General features: G+C 31.2%; 2 protein-coding genes and 1 long non-coding RNA gene across 3 annotated transcripts; 2 read left to right on the forward strand and 1 right to left on the reverse strand.

Moving 5' to 3' along the window:
- Window positions 1-5,673: 5,673 nt before the first annotated feature.
- LOC110631993 (glutathione S-transferase L3-like) lies at window positions 5,674-6,901 on the forward strand (the record flags this gene model as incomplete). Its single annotated transcript, XM_058148044.1, has 4 exons — window positions 5,674-5,760; window positions 5,928-6,035; window positions 6,513-6,593; window positions 6,700-6,901. Coding segments are annotated over 4 exons (285 nt in total), but the record flags the coding sequence as incomplete, so codon positions are not given.
- Window positions 6,902-13,164: 6,263 nt separating this feature from the next.
- LOC110652118 (D-glycerate 3-kinase, chloroplastic-like) lies at window positions 13,165-15,506 on the forward strand. The gene is made up of 8 exons (XM_058148045.1): window positions 13,165-13,309; window positions 13,418-13,533; window positions 13,684-13,705; window positions 13,818-13,877; window positions 13,991-14,064; window positions 14,467-14,535; window positions 15,011-15,127; window positions 15,363-15,506. Exons 1-8 carry the CDS (start codon window positions 13,165-13,167, stop codon window positions 15,504-15,506), a joined length of 747 nt encoding a protein of 248 aa, XP_058004028.1.
- Window positions 15,507-16,506: 1,000 nt separating this feature from the next.
- LOC110632007 (uncharacterized) lies at window positions 16,507-17,262 on the reverse strand. Its single transcript, XR_002490606.2, has 2 exons — window positions 17,007-17,262; window positions 16,507-16,896 (listed from the first exon to the last, which is right to left on the reverse strand). It is a non-coding gene; the product is annotated as an uncharacterized LOC110632007 (long non-coding RNA).
- Between the last annotated feature and the right edge of the window lie 2,691 nt (window positions 17,263-19,953).

Raw genomic sequence — 19,953 nt, forward strand, 5'->3', positions numbered from 1 at the left:
GGCTGATTAATATTGTTATTGAAATTGAGAGGATATTATTTTAAATATTTAAAAATATTATAAAATAATTTAAAATTAAATTTAATAAATTTTATTTATAAAAATAATAAAATTATTTTTTAATAATATTTAAAATTATATTTTTATTAAAAAATAATTTTAAATATCTAAATACAATGTCAAATACGAATTACATAACTTTATATTACTATAATTTTATTTATATATATATATATATTTAAAAATTTATTTAAATAAATTAAAAATAAATTATTTTTAATTATTTAATTTAAAAAATTCAATCATAACAACAGAGTATTTGAATTAAATAATTAACACAATTCATCATTATTAAACTTTAAGGCCTTTTTATAAATTTGATTTAATAATCATCCTGATCACTTATTGAAATGAAAAATGATCACATCTAACAATTTAAAGAAATCACATCCTTAAAAATAAGAAAATAAAAAATTCTCACAAATGAAATAATAAAAATTCAAAATTTATTAATAAAAATAGATCTAAACATATATAAATCCATTTCCAAGATGATACAGATTAAAAAATATTAGAAAAATATATTATAAAATATTAAAAAATAAAAAATGCAATACAAAAGAAAAAGAGGATAACCAATGATGACAACATTCACCAATTATCATTGAAAACGGATGCTTTTTTTTTTTTTTGCCAAAAAAAAAATCCTCTTAACACTTGAAAAAAGGCATGAAAAAATATTATCCTAACCCTTTGAGAGGTAAGTAAATAAATATTAAACAGAAATTAAATGTAATTTTGATGAAAATATAAAAATTAAATAAAAATATTAAATATTAAAATATCAAAATTAAATTAATATAAAATGATAAATAAAATTCACACAAAAGTGCAAACGTCAAAACAAAAATAAAATATTAAAGGGCAAATACTAATTTTTTAAAAAAACACATTAAATTTTATAGGTATAATTTTAAATTTAAAAATATTAAGGGGACAAATAATAATTTTTGAAAAAATCATTAAACTTTATGGGTAGAGTTATAATTTTTAAAACTTTTGGTACTTACCATGTAGTTCTCTCCGGTTCCTTGTTGAGGCACCTCATAGCTAACCATAATCTTTTTTCTTCGTTTACAACATTACTATTAAATAAAAATATAAATATGTGAAACTCATGAATTTAATAAGTGAATTTTATCATATATTTTGTGTATTTATTTCATATTATGAACTCCATTATATATTTTATATTTTTTATTCATGGTGGGCTGCTTCTATTCCTTGTTTCCTCGCAGAACTATTTTCAAAGGTTTTTGCGACTTCAATTAATTTTGGCACTTCTAACCTAGGTCATTGTAAATGAAAATTCGGTTGTTATGCCACCACCAGGAAATTTTTTGTGAAGTTCATCAGACAACAGAATGTAATAGCTCTGGCAATATTGGCCCAGGTGAATTAATTGTGCTTTGGTATTTGTAACTCTTCTCAGGATGAACTCACTTTTAGCCATTTGGTTTATTGTCTATTCTTACACAATTAGAGCTTATTTGTTGTTTAATTTGTTTATTATTCTTGTTAGATTTACCTTCTGAATTCTTGTTACAGAAAATGCTAACCGGCTTTCAATTGTTATTAGGCTATTATGGTTAAAATCAATTCAAATCAACTTCAGTTGAATCATCAGGATACTGCCTGGATACACAGAGAGAACTCTTACGTAAAGGGTGCTCCAAGAGCACTTAAAAGAAATGCTTTGATCACCTCCCAAACTAGGTTGATTTAAACAAAATACTATTAGTAACATAAACCCAAGAAAAATTAATGCTGTCCTTGACGAAGATGGCTGCCACCCTAAGTTAATTATCATCACGTTCAATATCCTCATTTCTTTCTGCATCAACATCGTCCTTACTTCCTTCTGTATCAACATTTCTAACTGCTTGATCTTCATCATCAGTTTCAGAATCAACCTGTTAATTAAGCACAAACGATAAAGCTACATAATTATAGATAGAAATAAAAATTAAATGTCAACACGGCATAATATTGAAAAGTGTTAGAAACTAATTAGTTACCACTTGAATGAGCAAGGTCATATGATCCTCCTGTTCAGACATTACTGCCCAACAATCAATTTGCAGCCCTTCAACCAATCCATTATGGCTAGCAATTTCCACCCACCCTTGGCGACCTAATCTGTAAAACTCACGACCGAAATCAGACTGCTTCAATCTTACTTGACGATTACAATGAGGAGTGTAAAGTGTCGTGTGAAGTCCTTCCAACATTGACCGCCGGATCTGTTGATTAGTATTGCTTAGGAATCGAATTGCATTTCCTACCAATATTAGGCCACGGGCAAGATCACTTTTAGTTAAAGTTTTCCTGAATAGGTAATAAATTTTACCATCTGGAAATCCTTGAATTTGGTTTGGTTGAGGAGCTGCCATTTTCTTGAATTGTGGCTATCAGAAGAGTGTTCTTGAAATTAAACTAACTTGTGATATTTATGTCCATTAGTCATAAGATTCAAGTGAAGCATATATATGGTATGTTCATAAATTTTAAGTTGTTGCATTTGCTAACCCTTTTATATGCACTATACATGTAGGGGTGGCCACAGTTCGATTTTGAATCGAAACTAAACCAAAACTGGTTCGGTGAAAATCAGATCAAAACAGTCAAAATCGGAACTAGCTTTGAACCGGACTGAAACCATCCTTCTACGATTTGGTTTAGGTTCATATTTTTAAAGAATAGTGAATTGGTGGTTCCGAACCAAATTAATTCGATAATTTCAAATCGAACCAAACCGGCGGTTTAAATATAAAAGAACCCAATAAATAACTCATCGCACTTCTAATTCATTTATATAAATCTTAAATTCTCTACACAATTATTCTCTACACTCTTTTTAATTCTCAATACTCTCAATTTCTCTCAAATTCTTTAAACAATTATTTTATATATTTTTTTCAATTCCCAATACTCACTCAATTTTTTTACTTTCCATTTTATACATTCACTGAAATTTTCATTACTATCTCAATTACTTTATTATTATTTTATATCTGCAATAAAATTGTCAATACTCTCTATTTTATTTTTTTCCTCTTTTATACTTTTTTTTAATTATTAAATTATCATACAATTTTTTGGAAAAGGCAAGCAATAGAATTGCAAACTTTAATTCCTCTAATTCCAAGAGGATACATAGGCAAAATTAAGCTCATGTACCTTTTTTTAATTTCTTAAAAAAAATTAATTTCATTTCTAATTTTTTAATAAGTTTAAGTATTTTCTTATTAAATTTTCCTTAAAGATAAATTAATTTGATTCTCTTTATTTTTATTTCATTTTGATTGAAAGATTTTTAAGAAAAATTAAAATTCTTTACAAATATAACTTAATTCTAAATTAATAAAATTTTTCTCTAATTTTTTTGTTTAAACTGTCATTAAACCGCCCCTAAGCCGCTTCTAAACTGTCCTCCAAATCGTCTCGAATCATTATTTTTCAAACTGCCCTTTAAATTATTTTAAACCAGGACTCGAACCGAAATTAGCGGTTTATGAACAGTTTTCCAAACTATTTCATGTCAGTTTGGTTTAAGTCTATAATTTTATTACATCTGAATTGACAATTTATGAACTGTGATAAGCGATTTCTGAATTGTAGCCACCCTATGGATATGCATGACCTGTTAGTTGGAGTTCACTCATGAGTAATAATTTAAAAAAAAAAATCAATTTCTTCCCCTTGGGCTGTGCAATATTATGATTTTAAGCATTGGATCTATGGTTTCTAGCACCAACGTATAAGCTCACGCTCCATTACCATGTGTTTTCCAATTCGACCGGTCGTGTAAGACTAGCAACAAGTAGTTTATTAATCCAAGGAAACGACGGAAGGATATAAAATTAGACACGGAAAATTTTTTACTAAAACTCAAGTTAATTGGGTATTATTCAACCGAAAATACAAACCTATCTATTCTGTTTTCGAATTCATCAAGTCATGTCAGCCTTCTTCCACTCATATAGCTCCACGTCATAACATTCATTAATCACAAATTAGGGAATCTCTAGTCCACAGAGGAGCCTGAACAAATTTTATTTCTCACTAGATGGACATTGGATAGGATAATCCGTCCTTGGGTGTGCACTGCCCTTCCCATCAATACTTGTTCCATTTGGAATCCGACTTCCTGTTATATTTTTGTCAGAATCCAACTCTAGAACACTACACTTCTTACAAGGCATCAGATATTAAAACTACAGTCCTTGCATTGGGAGACCTACAATTGAACATCAATGGAGTGAGTGACGAAGGTAAAAATTCAATTAAACAACTCAATACGATAGTTAATTTTTATATGAATTATCAACTTGTAGATTAATGAAATTACTTATAGATTTATACATTTGACTAAAATCATATTTATGTTGCCTTTTCTATGAGAAAATGAACAAAAAGAAGGAAAAAAAATGAAAATTACATATCTAAACGAGCTCTGCAGCAGCCCCATTATAATAGTCGAGCCGAGCTTGTGCATTTAATGGGCCACTTTGTGCTCCTTGTGTTGCTGGTGAAAGATGTTGGCAAACTCTGGTGGTGCCAAGCTCAAGGGGGTCTGCGGTGGTTTTATTACTGTTGCTTGGTTTTGCCGTAACGGATTTATTTAGGTCGGGGATGATTGTTCTGTGGGGTTGGGTTTGGTTGTGAACATGGATTGGTTTGATGAGTTGGGCTTGCTGCCATCTCTATCGTGATCTTTTTTTCCATTTTCAGTATCTGGACATGAATTTTCAATCGTCAACTGTCAAAGTTAGAAAGCAAATACACTTTTCTAACTCAAAGTTACTTGAACATATCATCAGTACATACCCCATTTTTGAGATAAATTCAACCTATTTTCTCTCATGTCTCGCATGTTATTTCGTCACTGCTAAGATCACTATCACTCTCAGCAATTCTATACAAAGAGCACTCCAGATTATGCATTTTGTCATCTCATCACTCTCCCAACACCGTAACACTTGACAAATTCTCCACACAAGAACTCACACCAGCCAATGGCTGCTACCGCATAAGAATCTCCTACTTTTTCTCCAATTTCCCTTCTCTGCTGCTTTCTCTGAATTTCTTTCGTTCTTTCTTTCTTTCTTTCTTTACAGTTTGGACAAAAGCGTGCTGGAGAAACTGCCTCCAGTGCTGGATCCTACTGCAGAGCAACCTCCACTCTTCGATGGAACCATAAGGTTTTATTTTTTGATTAAAACAATCTGCCTCTCCTGTCTACTTTTCTGCTAATCTCAAATTTTTATTCTTTATAAGTCACATGGAAATGGGGATTTGTTTTTGGTGGTATTTACTACTTTCTCTCTCTCTTCTTCCTCATGTAGGATGTGCAGAATTATGATGAAAGGCCACATTCTGTGTCTATGTATGTTTGTATGGGAAGGACTAAATTAATGTTCTAAATTACTGCAGGATCCTGCTAAAAGGGAGTTCGCTGAAGAGTTACTTGCCTATTCTGATACATTCAACCAAATTGTGTTTACTTCATTTAAGGGAGATCCAGCGAAAGACGCTGGTTAGTTGTGGATGCAGTGGGTTTTTTTTTTAAGGTACCTTTCCATGGATAAAATGTCTAACTGAAATTACTAACTTGCTTTAGGTCCTACTTTTGATTACTTGGAAAATGCTCTTCATAAATTTGATGATGGGCCATTTTTGCTTGGCCAATTCAGTTTGGTAAAGCTGCATTCTCAATTTTTTTTTGATATTTCCTCGTAACTAACATATCAAATATTGATCATTTTTAGTTTGCAATTTGGAAATGAGTGTCATAGTTCAATTATTGTCATAATATTATTCGAGTGTTCTTCTTTTGACTTTGGATAAAATTTTGCGTTCTTCAGGTAGATATAGCCTATATTCTATTTGTTGAAAGATTCCATGTCTTCTTATCAGAGGCATTCAAATATGATATCATCGCAGGCAAGCCTAAACTTGCAGCGTGGATTGAGGTATGATTTATTTCTGTTCCTAGGTAACTCGGCCTTTCTGTTCGTGCTTAAGATACTCTGTTTAAAAGATATTCATTCCCCTATTAGAATAATTATATTTTGAGATCTTCTTCTAGTGTTCTAATTCTTTCACTCTTACATTTCCTCTCCCTTGGCAAGCTTCCCCCTCGCATGCACACATAATCATCCACCTTCTTCGCTGGTTGAAAGACACCCTTTACTTGTAACTCAATATTCTGGGCCATTGTCTTGTCTAAGTTTAATCAAGCCCAACTGTTGTGTCGGTTTCTTGTGCTCTTAATCTTAAGCTTTTGGACAATCATTTGCTGTTGTACAACTTATTGGTAGAGCTAAAATTGGAAGTATTCCTTAATTTTTATTTTGAACAAGGATTTTGGAAATGAACTGGTGATGGTTAGTGGGCCTGAAATTTAATTGTTAATTTGTAACTTTCCTTTTCACAAAATCTGTGTGCAGGAGATAATCAAGATTGAGGCTTACAAGCAGACAAAAATAGATCCTAAAGAGAATGTTGAAGCATTCAAGAAGCGCTTTCTGGTGAACACCTAATCCTAATATGATCATGAAATCGTAGTAATCTGCTTAAATTGATTGCAGTTGCGACAGAAGAGTTGACATCTTCAATGTGTTTGCTCATTTGCAGGCTCAGTAATGTGCTAGATAGTGGTGGTTTTCCATATAGACTGAATAAGAGACTTGACATCTCCTACATAATTTATCTTGCTTGAATAAAACATTTGGTGTATTAGTTTTGTAAGGATCAAACTCATGTTAGTAATGTATTGAGGAACAGTCTACCAGTATGTGTCTCGACTCTCGATTGCATGAATAAAAATCAAACTGATTTAGTGGTGTGTTTATGTGTTAATCTTACTTGTTTCAGTTACTTTCAGTAATGAATACTGTATTAAACTATTAATCTTTCATGTTTGTTATTCAATGATCTTTCATGTTTGTTATTCAAGAATCTTTACTTTAGGAGCATTGCGAATATGAGTATGTATGATTCCAATGGAAGCATCTTGGCCATTATAGTGACAGAAATGCTTTTGGTCGTGGCACTGAGGTATATATTCTAAGCCCTTGAACTGCTGCACAAAAGAGCAACCTATGAATGCTATTACTAGCTAGCCATTGAACCTTGTATTTGAGCAAACTAATAAATTTTATTTAATATATACATATTAATTATAATTAATATAAAAATATACAAATTTATTATTATTATTAATGAATTTTATTTAATTTAATATATATATATATTAGAAATTAATTATTATTAATGATAAAAATGTACTTTTTCAATTATAATTCATAAATATAAATATAGATATTAATTTTATTTAAAATTTTATGTTAAGTATTAAAAAAAAGCCACATTTTAATTAGTAGTAATATTAAGGCTAATAAATTTTATTTAATATATACTTATTAATTGTTATTAATAATAAAAATAAATAAAAATGTTCAATATTAATTAAAAACTAAAAAGTTGTATTAAATAGTGATAATAAAAGATAGGGTAAAATTAATAAATGAAAAAAAAAATCTAATAAAGTGTCACTTGTCACCTTTTAAGTGAATTTATTTTGGAGACTAGCTTTATTATATTTATATAGATAAATTTCACCCATTTTCATATATATAAATGTATATATGAGAATAGTGGTTCTACGTGTTGCCTCCCCTGCAAATAGAATTTGAAGCGGAGGACACCCAGCAGACTCACGATTACCAATCTTTGCTGGCAATGACTCTGCTAATGAATCCATATCATCTCCACTTGATCAAACTGCTATTTAACTGTAAGATCCCAATAACAGAGGATCATTCCCCCATATGCTCTTTAAAATCTTATTGAATTTAACTTCATTTGCATTTGAGCACCCATTGCACAATTCATGAGAATTAGCATTCACTTGCTTTTGGGGTGCTCATAATAAAAAGCAAGATATTGTTGTTGAAACCCCCATCAATAATAATATCTTCAGAGATTCAAGCTCAACAGCTTCCTTCCCTAATAGAAGGCATTGCCCATCTGGACAATTAATCACACGTTTATAGGGAAGAAACGTACTTCTCCATATTAGATGGACATAGAAGTGATCATAATATGAGACATGAAGTGAAATTTATTGCAAAAAGATACCTTCATGGCAATAAATAGACATTTTATTATTGTAATACAATATGGAATTTGAATGAGATGGAAGACCAGAAGGAGAAGCTGTAATAATGTTAAAAACATTGAAGGAGCAAGAAAATGAGGCTTAGAATACAAATAAGTGGAGAATTTATTTTCTCCATATTAGATGCCACTTAGCAAAAATGTGTTAATCTATTTCAAAGCTCAGCTTTATAATATTTATTATTATATAAATAATTCTTAAAAACTCATAATAGGGCCACAACTTAATAAAAGATATTACCTAAAATATCAACATTAATCTCCCTCTCATTTTACTTCTTGGTTCAAGTCTTATGAAATAAAAACTGATCCCCTATACAGGAAACCTAGAAAACAGCAAAGTTTCTACAAATAAATTGAAAAATTGTATGAAAAATCCAAGCAACAGATAACATTAATAACGCTAAGCTGAGCTGCAAAACCAATAAAATAGAATCTAATGGAGGTCAGGTGAGGTGATACCTAATTATCATTATGAAAATCACAATGCATTATGAAAATTAAATACCCAATTAGCTTGGTGACTGAAAACCCAAACTCAAATACACAAATACATTATGAAAATTAAATTCCCAAATTGAAAACTCAAACTGAGATACCGATGTAGTTTTGAAAATCTTATGGAAGGAGAATAAAATGGATGAAAACTAAGAGGCTTTTAGCGATTTGTAAAATTACATATATATCCCTGGAATTTTAAAAAATTTCAAGAGGCCCAGTGCCCCCTTGGCTCCGCGCTGGCGTGTCCTCTTAGTGCTATAGGCATGAAGTATAGGCAGCAAAAGGTATAAACAATCATAGAATACTGCTGAAGCGATTGCTTTTAATTGCAGTTCTGATAAGCCTTCATTATTTGAGCGTCAAATGTTGTTCTTGATTTATTATTCTTAAATAAAAATATATCAGATTCCATGGTAAATGCATATTGTTCATTGTGTGATATCTTTCAGTTTCCTAATGAGGTTGTGTTCTTATTGCAGATCAAAACTGTGGCAGCTCTGTCTTCTCCAAAACTGCTTGAAACATTATTCTGAAGGTAAGTTCTTTGGTTATACATTATTAGCTGTATATAACTTTGGCAGCATTGGCCCAGCTGAATTAATTTTGTTTTCATCTTTGTAACTCTTCTCAGGTTGTAGCTCAATTTTAGTCCTTTAGAATGGTTTCTTGTCTATTGTTGCACAATTAGAGCTTATTTTGTTGTTTTGTTTGTTAAACTTGTTAGATTTACGTTCTGAGTTATTGTTACAGAAAATGTTAACTAGCTTTCAATTGGTATTAGACTATTAGGGTCAGAATCAATTCAAATCAACTAACTGAAAATGTTCAGGTGACCCATCAAGCTACTGGCCGGATACACAAAGAGCAACCATATGATTTGAACAAAATACTATTTGATATAGCTGAAACTCTGGATACACAAAGAGCAACCACCAGGATATGCTTTCTACATCACTGAAACTCTGTCAAATCTCTACCTCTTCATATCCTCTAAAAAACTAATCTCTCTAACTTGAGCGTTAGAGTGGTCGGCCATTAAGCCGCCTACCTCACTTTCTTTCTTCTGTGTGTTACAAACTGATTTAGCACAAAGACTGATCAAAGAAGCTCACGGCAACATCACTACTAGTAACATAAACCCAAGAAAATAAATGTTGTTCTTGAAAATCATGGCTGCCTCCCTAAGTTAATTATGATCACCTTCAATCATCCTCATTTCTTTCTGCATCAACGTATCTAACTACATGATTGTCTTCATCAGTTTCTGCATCAACCTAGTTAATTAAGCATCAAATGAGCAAGCTAATTACAGATGAAATTAAAAAAAAAAAAATTAAATGTCAACTTAGCATAATATTGAAAAAGTGTTAGAAACTAATTAGTTACCACTTGAATGAGGAAGGTCATATGATCCTCCTGTTCAGACATTACTGCCCAACAATCAAGTTGCAGCCCTTCAACCAATCCATCATGGCTGGCAATTTCCACCCACACTTGGCGACCTAATCTGTAAACCTCACGACCGTAATTAGAGCGCTTCAATCTTACTTGACGATTACAATGAGGAGTGTAAAGTGTGGTGTGAAGTCCTTCCAACATTGACTGCCGGATCTGTTGATTACTATTGCTTAGGAATGGAACTGCATTTCCTACCAATATTAGGCCATGGGTAAGATCACTTTGGGTTAAAGTTTTTCTGAATAGGTAATAAATTTTACCATCTGGAAATCCTCGAATTTGGTTTGGTTGAGGAGCTGCTATTTTCTTGAATTGTGGTTATCAGAAGAGTGTTCTTGAAATTAGACTAAATTGTGATATTTATGTCCATTTTTCATAAGATTCAAGTGAAGCATATATATGATATGTTTATAAAATTTAAGTTGTTGCATTTCCTAACCCTTTTATATCATATGCATGACTTGTTGGTTGGAATTTTTTTTTTTTTTTTTTGTCGGGATTGGAGTTCACTCATGAGTTTACTTGTTAGAGATTAGTAATGCAACTGGTCATATTATGGAGAATTTTCTGTTTGTTCTATTAGATTAGAATAGATTATGCTTCAGCTTCCAGGATTGTGTTGCTATTTCCAATTTCATGGTTGTAATGTGTTTTGTGTGATGGCAAGTGACACCATATCAATGATGAGTTGGAGTTGGATTTGGATTTTGTATGTTATGTATTTATTATTTTAATTATTTATATAAATATTTAATTAAATATAAAATATATATTTTTATAATAATATTTGTAAATTTTATATTTTTTATTTTAAATAAAATAAAATTTAAATATTTTATAAAATTATTAATAAAAAAATAATGTTTTATACAAATTATTAATTAAAGTATGCAAAATTAAATAAATTTAAATATTTTTTAGTAATAATAATGAGATTTGAGGGACTAAGGTAGTTTATAATAAATTATAATTATTTTTAGAATAGATTTTAATTTTGAAAATATTAATTTGATTGGAATTTGAGTATGGTAATTTCAATAGCACTATGCCACGTGGGAAATTTTTTAGGCAGTTCAATTGCAGCATAGTTATTAAACACGGTGGCATTGGCCAGTTAGGCTCTCAAATTGGTTTGATTTTGTAATTGAATCAGATAAGGAAGTAATCGAACATGACCCAACTAATCCAATAATTGAACCGATAAACTAGTGTGACTCGATTAACCCGACCAGTTCAATTATTTAATAAATTTTTTTCTGTTTTTTAGTATTGAAATAAAAAATTGAATTCAAAATCTCATAAAAAATCTTTAAAATAAAAATTAATCGAGCTAACTTGATTGTTATTTTTTATTTTAATATATTTATTTTTTAATATATATTTAATATTTCATAAATATTAAAAAAATTATACATTATATTACTTAATACTTTTATATAAAGTTTAAAAATATTATTAAATTTATTAAATATAACTTAATTAATATTAAAATTTTATTTTAAATAATAAAAATTTTAATTAATTTTATTTATTTATTTTAAATATTATATTTAATTAATTTATATATATATTGAATTATTAACCCATTCACCCAATTCATACGCTAACCTCCTCCGGACAGATTTAATAACACTTGTGTTGCAGAATTGCAGGCAGCTTAGTTGAGACCGGGAATGGCGGCTCTCAGTATTTCGTCGCTGCAGCCCAAATACTTATCTTATAATGCTTATTATTTTAATAATCATATTTTTAATAATAATACTAATAATAATCACAATTTTAATTTACAGTCCTTGCCTTGTTCTCATCATTTCCCTGCTCTTTCTTCTTTCTTCACACAACCCAAATACGAAATCCAATTCAAATGCCCGTCTTCGAAGCTCTCTCAAATCCTTACCCATTCCTCAATACCAGATAAATTTCTTACCTTTCGCTTAGTTTTGTATATTTCATTCGTATCTATGAAATTTTTTATCTGATAGTGTCATTGATGGCCTGTTTTCTTATGTATTTAACCCTCTTTTTCTCCCTTGCCGAAAAAAGTGAAAGGGATATCATATGGACTCTGAACTATTGGATTTTGTGCGAAATTAAACTTAACAGCAATATTGGTGTGTTGTTTAAAATTAGCAAGATTATTAATTTATGGGTCCTTCCCAAACCTACTCCAACTCTAAGAGCCATGCCAGATCTATCATGCGTACAGATAGTTCTCACTTTATCGATATGCTCTTCTCCAGAAGAGTGCATTCTTGCTCTATTAGGCCTGCTAGGAGTCACTTAACTTTTTCATCCACGTGTCAGAGCATCACGGGAATCAATTAACTCTGATACAACTTGTTAGAGATTTGGGGAGCTAAAGCACCTGGAGCCAATACGAGTCTATGGGCCATTCTCACTTACAATTCTTTCACTCACTCATCCCATGTGGAAATTTTACACTATATTCCCAACAGTTTTAAAACGAGTTGGTAATCTCAATTGGATTGATTACATGTAATAATATAAGTGAAGATCTCTTTGATAATTAAGGAATGATTGATTTTGGTTCTTACCTGAATATGTGGTTGTTGAGACAAAATGTAGCATTAATGTAGAAGATTAAAGTTGGAAAACGGATAACGTCACTGTTTTTTCTGTTACTAGCAGTAAAATTTAGTTAATTAGTTTCCATGCCAATTCTTTTCTTTGCAATCCCTGATGATAGTAAGAGGAAATAGAAGCAGAATTTTGGCAATACCATACTAGATACTGTTGGTGTATCTAGTTGTATACGTATTTGAATGGTGAGACTCTAGTGCTACAAACATTTGTTATCAATTTATAATGCAGAATTAATCAGCTTCTTGTGAAAATGGATTGTGTTTTCTTTTCTTTGCTAATATTTTGACTGGGTACATCTTGGATAAATAATATCATGTAATGTTTCTTTCTAATGCGGTGAGCAGTCAATGAACATTCATGGATCCAAGACAGTCCCAGGCACCAAAACTCAACTTCCAATACAAGGATCAGGACCAGTTACATACAGTGTTTCCCACAACACCTGCACAAGTTTCTTCTGTGCTAGATCTTTACGAATTTATCTGTTCAGCTTCTCTCAAAAGCAAGTTAGGCTTGACCTCTGATGTGATCGCTGACTCCATTGACTAGTGGTTATCATATGGTTTGCACTTATGCCGATTGTTTCAACTCAATGAATTGCACCTTACAGAACCTCAAAAAGCAAGGTTTTATCACTATTATATACCAGTGTTTTTGTGGTGTGAAGACAAGATTTCAAAGTATATGTCCCAGTTTAAAGATGGAGAAGATATACCTCCTTTAGTGGTAAATATGTAAATTTTTTTTAGTGACTTTCTATTCTCATCCAAGTCCCTGCATTAATCCTTTATATTGAATTATGCCACCATGCACAAATTAATGCTATTTGATGCAGTTCTTTTAACCTCATGATACTGATATGTGGCTTATTTGTAGATTGGTTTTAGTGCACCACAAGGTTGTGGAAGACTGCTAATGTCTTTGCTCTTGATTATCTCTTTAAAAAAAAAAAAAGGAGAAAACTGGCAGGTGAATACTATGACTTAATACTGCATCCACGAGTAATTTAGCAATTGTTATTTGTGAAACTATAATTGTTAAAAATGTTGTGAGTATATCTTCTCCTCTCAGTAAGTCTGCAACATTATCAATAGATTATTTTTGTTTGACAGCAGAGGGCCAGGTGATATTTTTCTGTAGTTTTTGGCATCTGCTTATTTTATTTTATTTATTTATTTTGCAGTTGCTGATACAAATTTAGATCAATTGCAGGCTAAACTGAGAGAAGAAAATCCAGGAAATGCGCTTTTAGATGTGGCAATCACATCAACACTTGATTTAAAATTTGATAAATAAAAGAAATTACAAGATATTTTTAATGCAGCAGAAAACTAAGGTGAAAGAAAATAAATTTGTTTTTATTTCCTTTATAGTTTCATGTGTTCCAGTTCTGAGGAAATGCTGGGAGCCATGATCTTTCATTCTCCATTGAAAGCCTAACAGCTCCAAGAAAATTGACAAAACAAGGTAAGGATTTTTTTCTATTATCTTCCTTTGCTTTTTATGCTCGTATTGTTTTGACTTGATTTTCATCTCAAGTTTTCTGGTATGAAGATGAAGCTACCTCGATATGATAAGTAAGCACATATTTAGTATTTTTTTCCTCATTTCTCAGTAATTTGGATCAGAGCTTCAAATGAAAGTTACTCTTCCTTGCAGTCTGCATACAGTGGGAGGGGTGACAGAGCTGATCCTTCAATGTGGCCAGAGGTTGAAGGTCCATTGACAGTAAGAAAATCTTCAATTTGTCGCCGGCAAAAATAGGTACATTTAGTTTAGGTCAGCAATCAGCATGAGCTTTTTGCTGTTCCAAACAAAGGAAATAGCATATGCATGATCCTGGTTATGTCAAATAGATGTTTTTTAGCATCACCATAATGTCATGTAGGTAGATGCGAAAAATTGGATCTGCAGGCTGTACCCAATATCAATAGGATTATATTTGGCTTTACTTTTATATCACAGAGAATATCTAGTACATATCCGTTTCCCCTCTATTTACAATTATATATGCATTTTTTTTATGATCTTTAGGTAGTTCTTTTTGAAGGCTGGATGCTTGGTTTTAAACCTCTCCCAATAGAAGTTGTCGGAGCTGTGGACCACAAGTTGGAACTCTTAAAAATTATTTATCTGAAGTTTCTCCTTCAGATTAATTTTTCTCTTATGGGATTCTGTTATCAAGTTTATGTTTATTTTGAAGCTGGAGACTGTGAATAAGAATCTTGAAGCCTATTATGATGCATGGGACAAGTTTATAAATGCATGGATAGTCATCAAGATTCAGGATTCCAGTTGTGTCTACCAGTGGCATTTACAGGTCGATATGATATAAACTTCAGAGTAACTATTAAATACTATCCAAAGCTTAGCCTCTGACCAAAGTTGTGGGTTTTGAAGGCAGAGATTGCCATGAGGTAGGCAGGCAAACCTGGGATGACTGACGACGAGGGTGCTTATCTATCAATGACATTTTATCAACATGCTACAATGTTTTGGCCTTGCTTAATGCAAATTTGTTTCTGTACTGAAGCATTTTCATCTTTCGGTTGCAGGTTAAAGATTTTGTTTCCCGTTACTTGCCAGCACACAGGGCTTACCTTCCCACCCTTTATGCCGAGCGGCCAAGTGGGTCAGATCCAGAGAACGTTCTCCTCTTCGAAATTGACGAAGGGAGGAATCCCATTCTTGGTGATTAGGCGATTACAATTTCACATGGAATGTCACCTTGAAGGCCCAATTTTGATTTCTTTGAATTAATGTAAGAGGTTTTGTCATATGAATTACATATATTAAAAATAAAATATCATTAAAACAAAAAAATGTCCGCTGCAGGGTGCGGAAAGGGAAAGCTTTCTAGTAAGAAGAATTATTTGAGGGAACCCATAATCCCATCTGTGCACTCAAAGGCAAAACTAATGTTCTGTGGCTGCACCTTGGATCATTTCTCCATCCCCGTGAAACAAAGCCGGTACATGTATAGAATATTGATGCCATTTCCATTTCCTCACCCAGAACCAGTCGAAACTAGAGCCACTTTCTCCTCCCCCTGGCAATGCGACAGCATACAATGACAGAGAGGTGAGAGGCGAAGGACAGTAGAGAGAGGCAAGAGGGAAAAATGATCAAGTGAACAGCAGTTGTATAGGGGAAGACGATTCTGTGATTCTTGGAAGAGTGGCTACTCCACCAATTCAAAGAAGTTGCTTCCAAGGACAATCTTCAAAGCTATTAACCAAAGGATTATTTCTTTCTTCTGGGAGTCCATCCAGATTTTGGTTTGTAAATGTTTTAATGACTTGTGATTATATCTTCCAATCATTCTGTTTTTAGCATGCTCAAAAAACGGCTATATAGGAGACATGGGAATCTTTTCCCCTCATTTGAACTGAAATTGTATCTCTAGTTCAGTCTCTTGATTTTTCAATTTGCTCTGGTGGGTGGAAACAACAAAGTTGCTTGTATTGTTTTATTAGTCTTTAAACACTAAGAAGTCGCACAGATTCTAAAATGGGTTTGCTTTAAAACCAGTGGGTGGTGAAGTATTGCTTATATTTGTTGTAGAAGTGTATTTGATTAACACAAAAAGTTCTACACAACCCAACTCCTATCTTATTGATCCATTTATCATTTTATTTTTATTTTTATTTTTATTTTTTACATTCTCTTTGGGCTCAAAAAGAGGCAGGGAAAAAGAGCTTGACCAGAAAACTAAAGCAGATTCTGTCCATCAAAGGGGCAGATCTTCTTTTGACACAAATCAGTGCAAAGGAGCACTATCACCCAAAAAAGATCTTATTTCTTGCAAACGTAACATCAACAATGCAAGGAGCACAAACTATCTCAAACAGATGAAATCTAACAAACAAAGAACTTTACATTAATAAAAGTAGAATAACTTATGACTGGACAATTTTCAGCTTTTGAGAGGAATTCTTCAATATCAATTCACGAATGATAATAATTAAACAAAGAAACCTTCCTTTTTCTTTCCCAGTTCAACCATTTCTTCAAGCAGCGCAGCAGCAGCACTCCACACAGCACTCGCAGGCCTCGTAGCAGCAACAGCAGCAGCACAGAGTGAACAAACTGCATAAGATATACAACAAAAAGCCATTTCAATATCTATACAGTAAAAAAGGACCACTCTAGAAGAGTAAAAGGAGAAGAAAAGAGGACGAAGTTAGAAATATACTGACAAGGCATAAAGGCAGCCTTTGTTTTCATGGCGTTTCTTGACATGATCATAATATGACATCTCTTGTGAAGGTGGTGCATTCATTTCTGGGCTATGCGTTTGAACAAGCACAAGGACGATCTGTCAATTGCATCAAAATAAGTACACAAAATGGATATTCTATCCAATGTCCCCTCATCTGCCCCAATTTATTACGGGCGGTGAAGGAGGGTGGAAAGGCCCCTTCCTCGTCTCTAACAGTCATGAACTGTCCATCTATGAGAAATATAGTTATTGTTATCTGCCACATGGAAGCCTTTAACGTCCTATCAAAGTGGATATGTGTAACTATCTGACGTGATTTTTTGGAATCCTTCTTAATCATGTGAAAGGAGAAAAGAATCACGTGTGGCTTGCATTTGGATATATATAAATTTTTTTTATATATCTGAATTATACAGCGTCCATATATTTTTATTTAATGTTTAAAATTTTTATATGATAATTAAAAAAATAATTAAATTATTTAAATTATAATAAAATACTTTTTATTTTGACTAAATTACTTTTTATCTCATTTAATTAAGAGAGAGAGAGTGATAAGATTAATTTTTAAGAATTATGAAAATAATTATTGTGCTTAATAGAAATAAAAGTAAAATTGAAAAAAAAAATTAATACTCATTGATTTTCTCTAAATAACAGATAATTATGAATAAAATAACTTATAAAAATACGAAGGATAACAATAGATGGAGGGAGTAATTCGATGTGACAAAAAATTTATGCTATATGATTTGAATTAAATATTTTGTATTTCACAACATGAATCAGTATAGTTGTTGTAAATTTTGCCTATTATAATAGAGTATGAAATTTGGTAAATCAACTAAATTAAGGTTTCAATAGTTTAGAGAGATTTTAATTTGTTATTTTTATTTTAATGGAACTTTTTGCTCATAAACATAGATTTCATAGTCAAATCACATAAATTTTGTATATCTATTTTTTTCCTATATTGTGATTGTATGTGCTTTAAATTTATGCCTTTATTTTAACAAACTAATATCAAAGTGTGTTGTGTGCATACAATCCAGGGTTATCAATGACATCATCTTTAACGAAATATGAAGCAGAAAAATTTAATGAAGGATCAAGTTTAAATTTGTAAAAGATTAAAATAAAATCTTCACGAATTCTACTAAGTTTATGGAAGGTAATCATTGATAATTTTTCAAAGGTGCAAAGGTGTATAGATTGATTTAAATGAGAAAGCCTTTGAGTTCAATTTATACAGGCGACTATGAAGGATTTCAAAACTCATAACTATCAAAGACTATCATTTCCCCAATAATGTAATGCGAGAGATTATTGATGAGGAAACGACAATGTGGAAAAAATTAGAGGAGGATATTCTATAAAATTGTTGACAAACCATTTTTACATGAAGAAAAGAATTTAAATTTCAAAATTAGAGAGGTACGCCCATTAAAGAACATTTAAATTTAATTCAATCATTATAAATTTGAAAAATATAAATATTGCCATTGATGATAAAGACCATACTTTAATTGCGTTATGTTTAATTGCGTTATGTTTATTGCCATCCTTATGTGAGAATTTGTTGATACTCTATTATATGAAAAAGATAATATTTCATTAAATGATATTAGTAATTTATTAAAATTGAAATAGTTAAAAAGGAGATTTTTCACATAATAAAGAAAGATCTAAGTGAGAGCACATAATAAAGAAAGATCTAAGTGAGAGGGTTTGGCAAGTAAAGTCAATAGAGAAATCTTCGAATAAAATATAAGTTTAAAGGCCTGTTTGGTATTGCTGTTAAAATTGTTATTGAGAAAATTATTTTTTTAAATATATTAATTAGGGAGTATTAAAAAATAATTTAAAATTAAATTTAATAAAATTTATTCATAAAAATATTAAAATAATAAAATAATTTTTTTCAAACTATTTTTTTTAAAAGCATATAAATTAATGCTTTTATCTATAAAAGTAATTTTGTGCCTTCGAATGCAATATCAAATAAGCATTAAGGTGATAGGAGGAATTAGGCCACTGCCGTAGAGGATATCCTAAACTGAAATTAAAAAAATATAAAAAAAAATTCTGCAAATGTTGTTGACGGATTTAGTGGGCCTGATGCAATGATTGTGACAGTGGTAGTGCTGAGAAATTGGGTAGTAGGTCTAGTATGATTCTAGGTATCTGGCATGGATGGCATATAGACCTAGCCACACTTCAATTTAGAATTAAAATCAAATTGATTCAATTCAAAATCAAAATTGAATCGAAACTACTTAAAATCGATTTGATCAAAACTAATCTTGACATAAAATCAATTTGTCTAAAATCGATTTCAGTTTTGGACAAAATTTATAATTTTTTCTTTTAAAAAAATAAAAAAATACTTTGAAAAAATTTTTAACTATTGAATTTGATCAAAATTGGATAAATTGAAATTGGAATTAAACTAAAACAAAATTGAAATCATAATTGAAAGAGACCATACAATCTGATCCTAATTCTATGTAGTTGAACCAGAACCATCGGTTTCAAACCCTAATGGCTATGCTTTCGATCACAATTCCATGTCAAGAAAAAGTGAACAAAGAAGGTTTTAAATTTTAATAACATCACTGGGCCACCATGATAAGCACAGTATAGCTTAGGTTGGATATATATCTACTGAAAATCAAAATGCAATGAGAATGAGTATGGGCTGGGGTCTGGAATCTAGGCAACTTGTTAATATATTCAAATTTCACTCTCCATATATGTTGTGCCCACAAAGAAAATGTCATGTCAATATCTTTTAGTAACTAAAACTCAAATATCATTGTCAAGGTATTGCGGCAGGTTCAAATCTGTGTTTGCATTTTAACATTAATTTTTGACATTAATTGATATCTAAGGAACAAGGAATATGAATATTTACTTCAGTTAAC

This window comes from Hevea brasiliensis, chromosome 6, assembly GCF_030052815.1.
Source record: "Hevea brasiliensis isolate MT/VB/25A 57/8 chromosome 6, ASM3005281v1, whole genome shotgun sequence".
NCBI lineage: Eukaryota > Viridiplantae > Streptophyta > Magnoliopsida > Malpighiales > Euphorbiaceae > Hevea > Hevea brasiliensis.

Bases quoted from the DNA above. Each gene is read 5' to 3' on its own strand.
- LOC110652118 (XM_058148045.1), top strand. From the start codon at position 13,165: ATGGATCCAAGACAGTCCCAGGCACCAAAACTCAACTTCCAATACAAG. The intron at 14,536-15,010 runs GTAAGAAAATCT...TTTATTTTGAAG, and splicing joins AGGTTGAAGGTCCATTGACA to CTGGAGACTGTGAATAAGAA. The intron at 15,128-15,362 runs GTCGATATGATA...TTTCGGTTGCAG, and splicing joins TCTACCAGTGGCATTTACAG to GTTAAAGATTTTGTTTCCCG.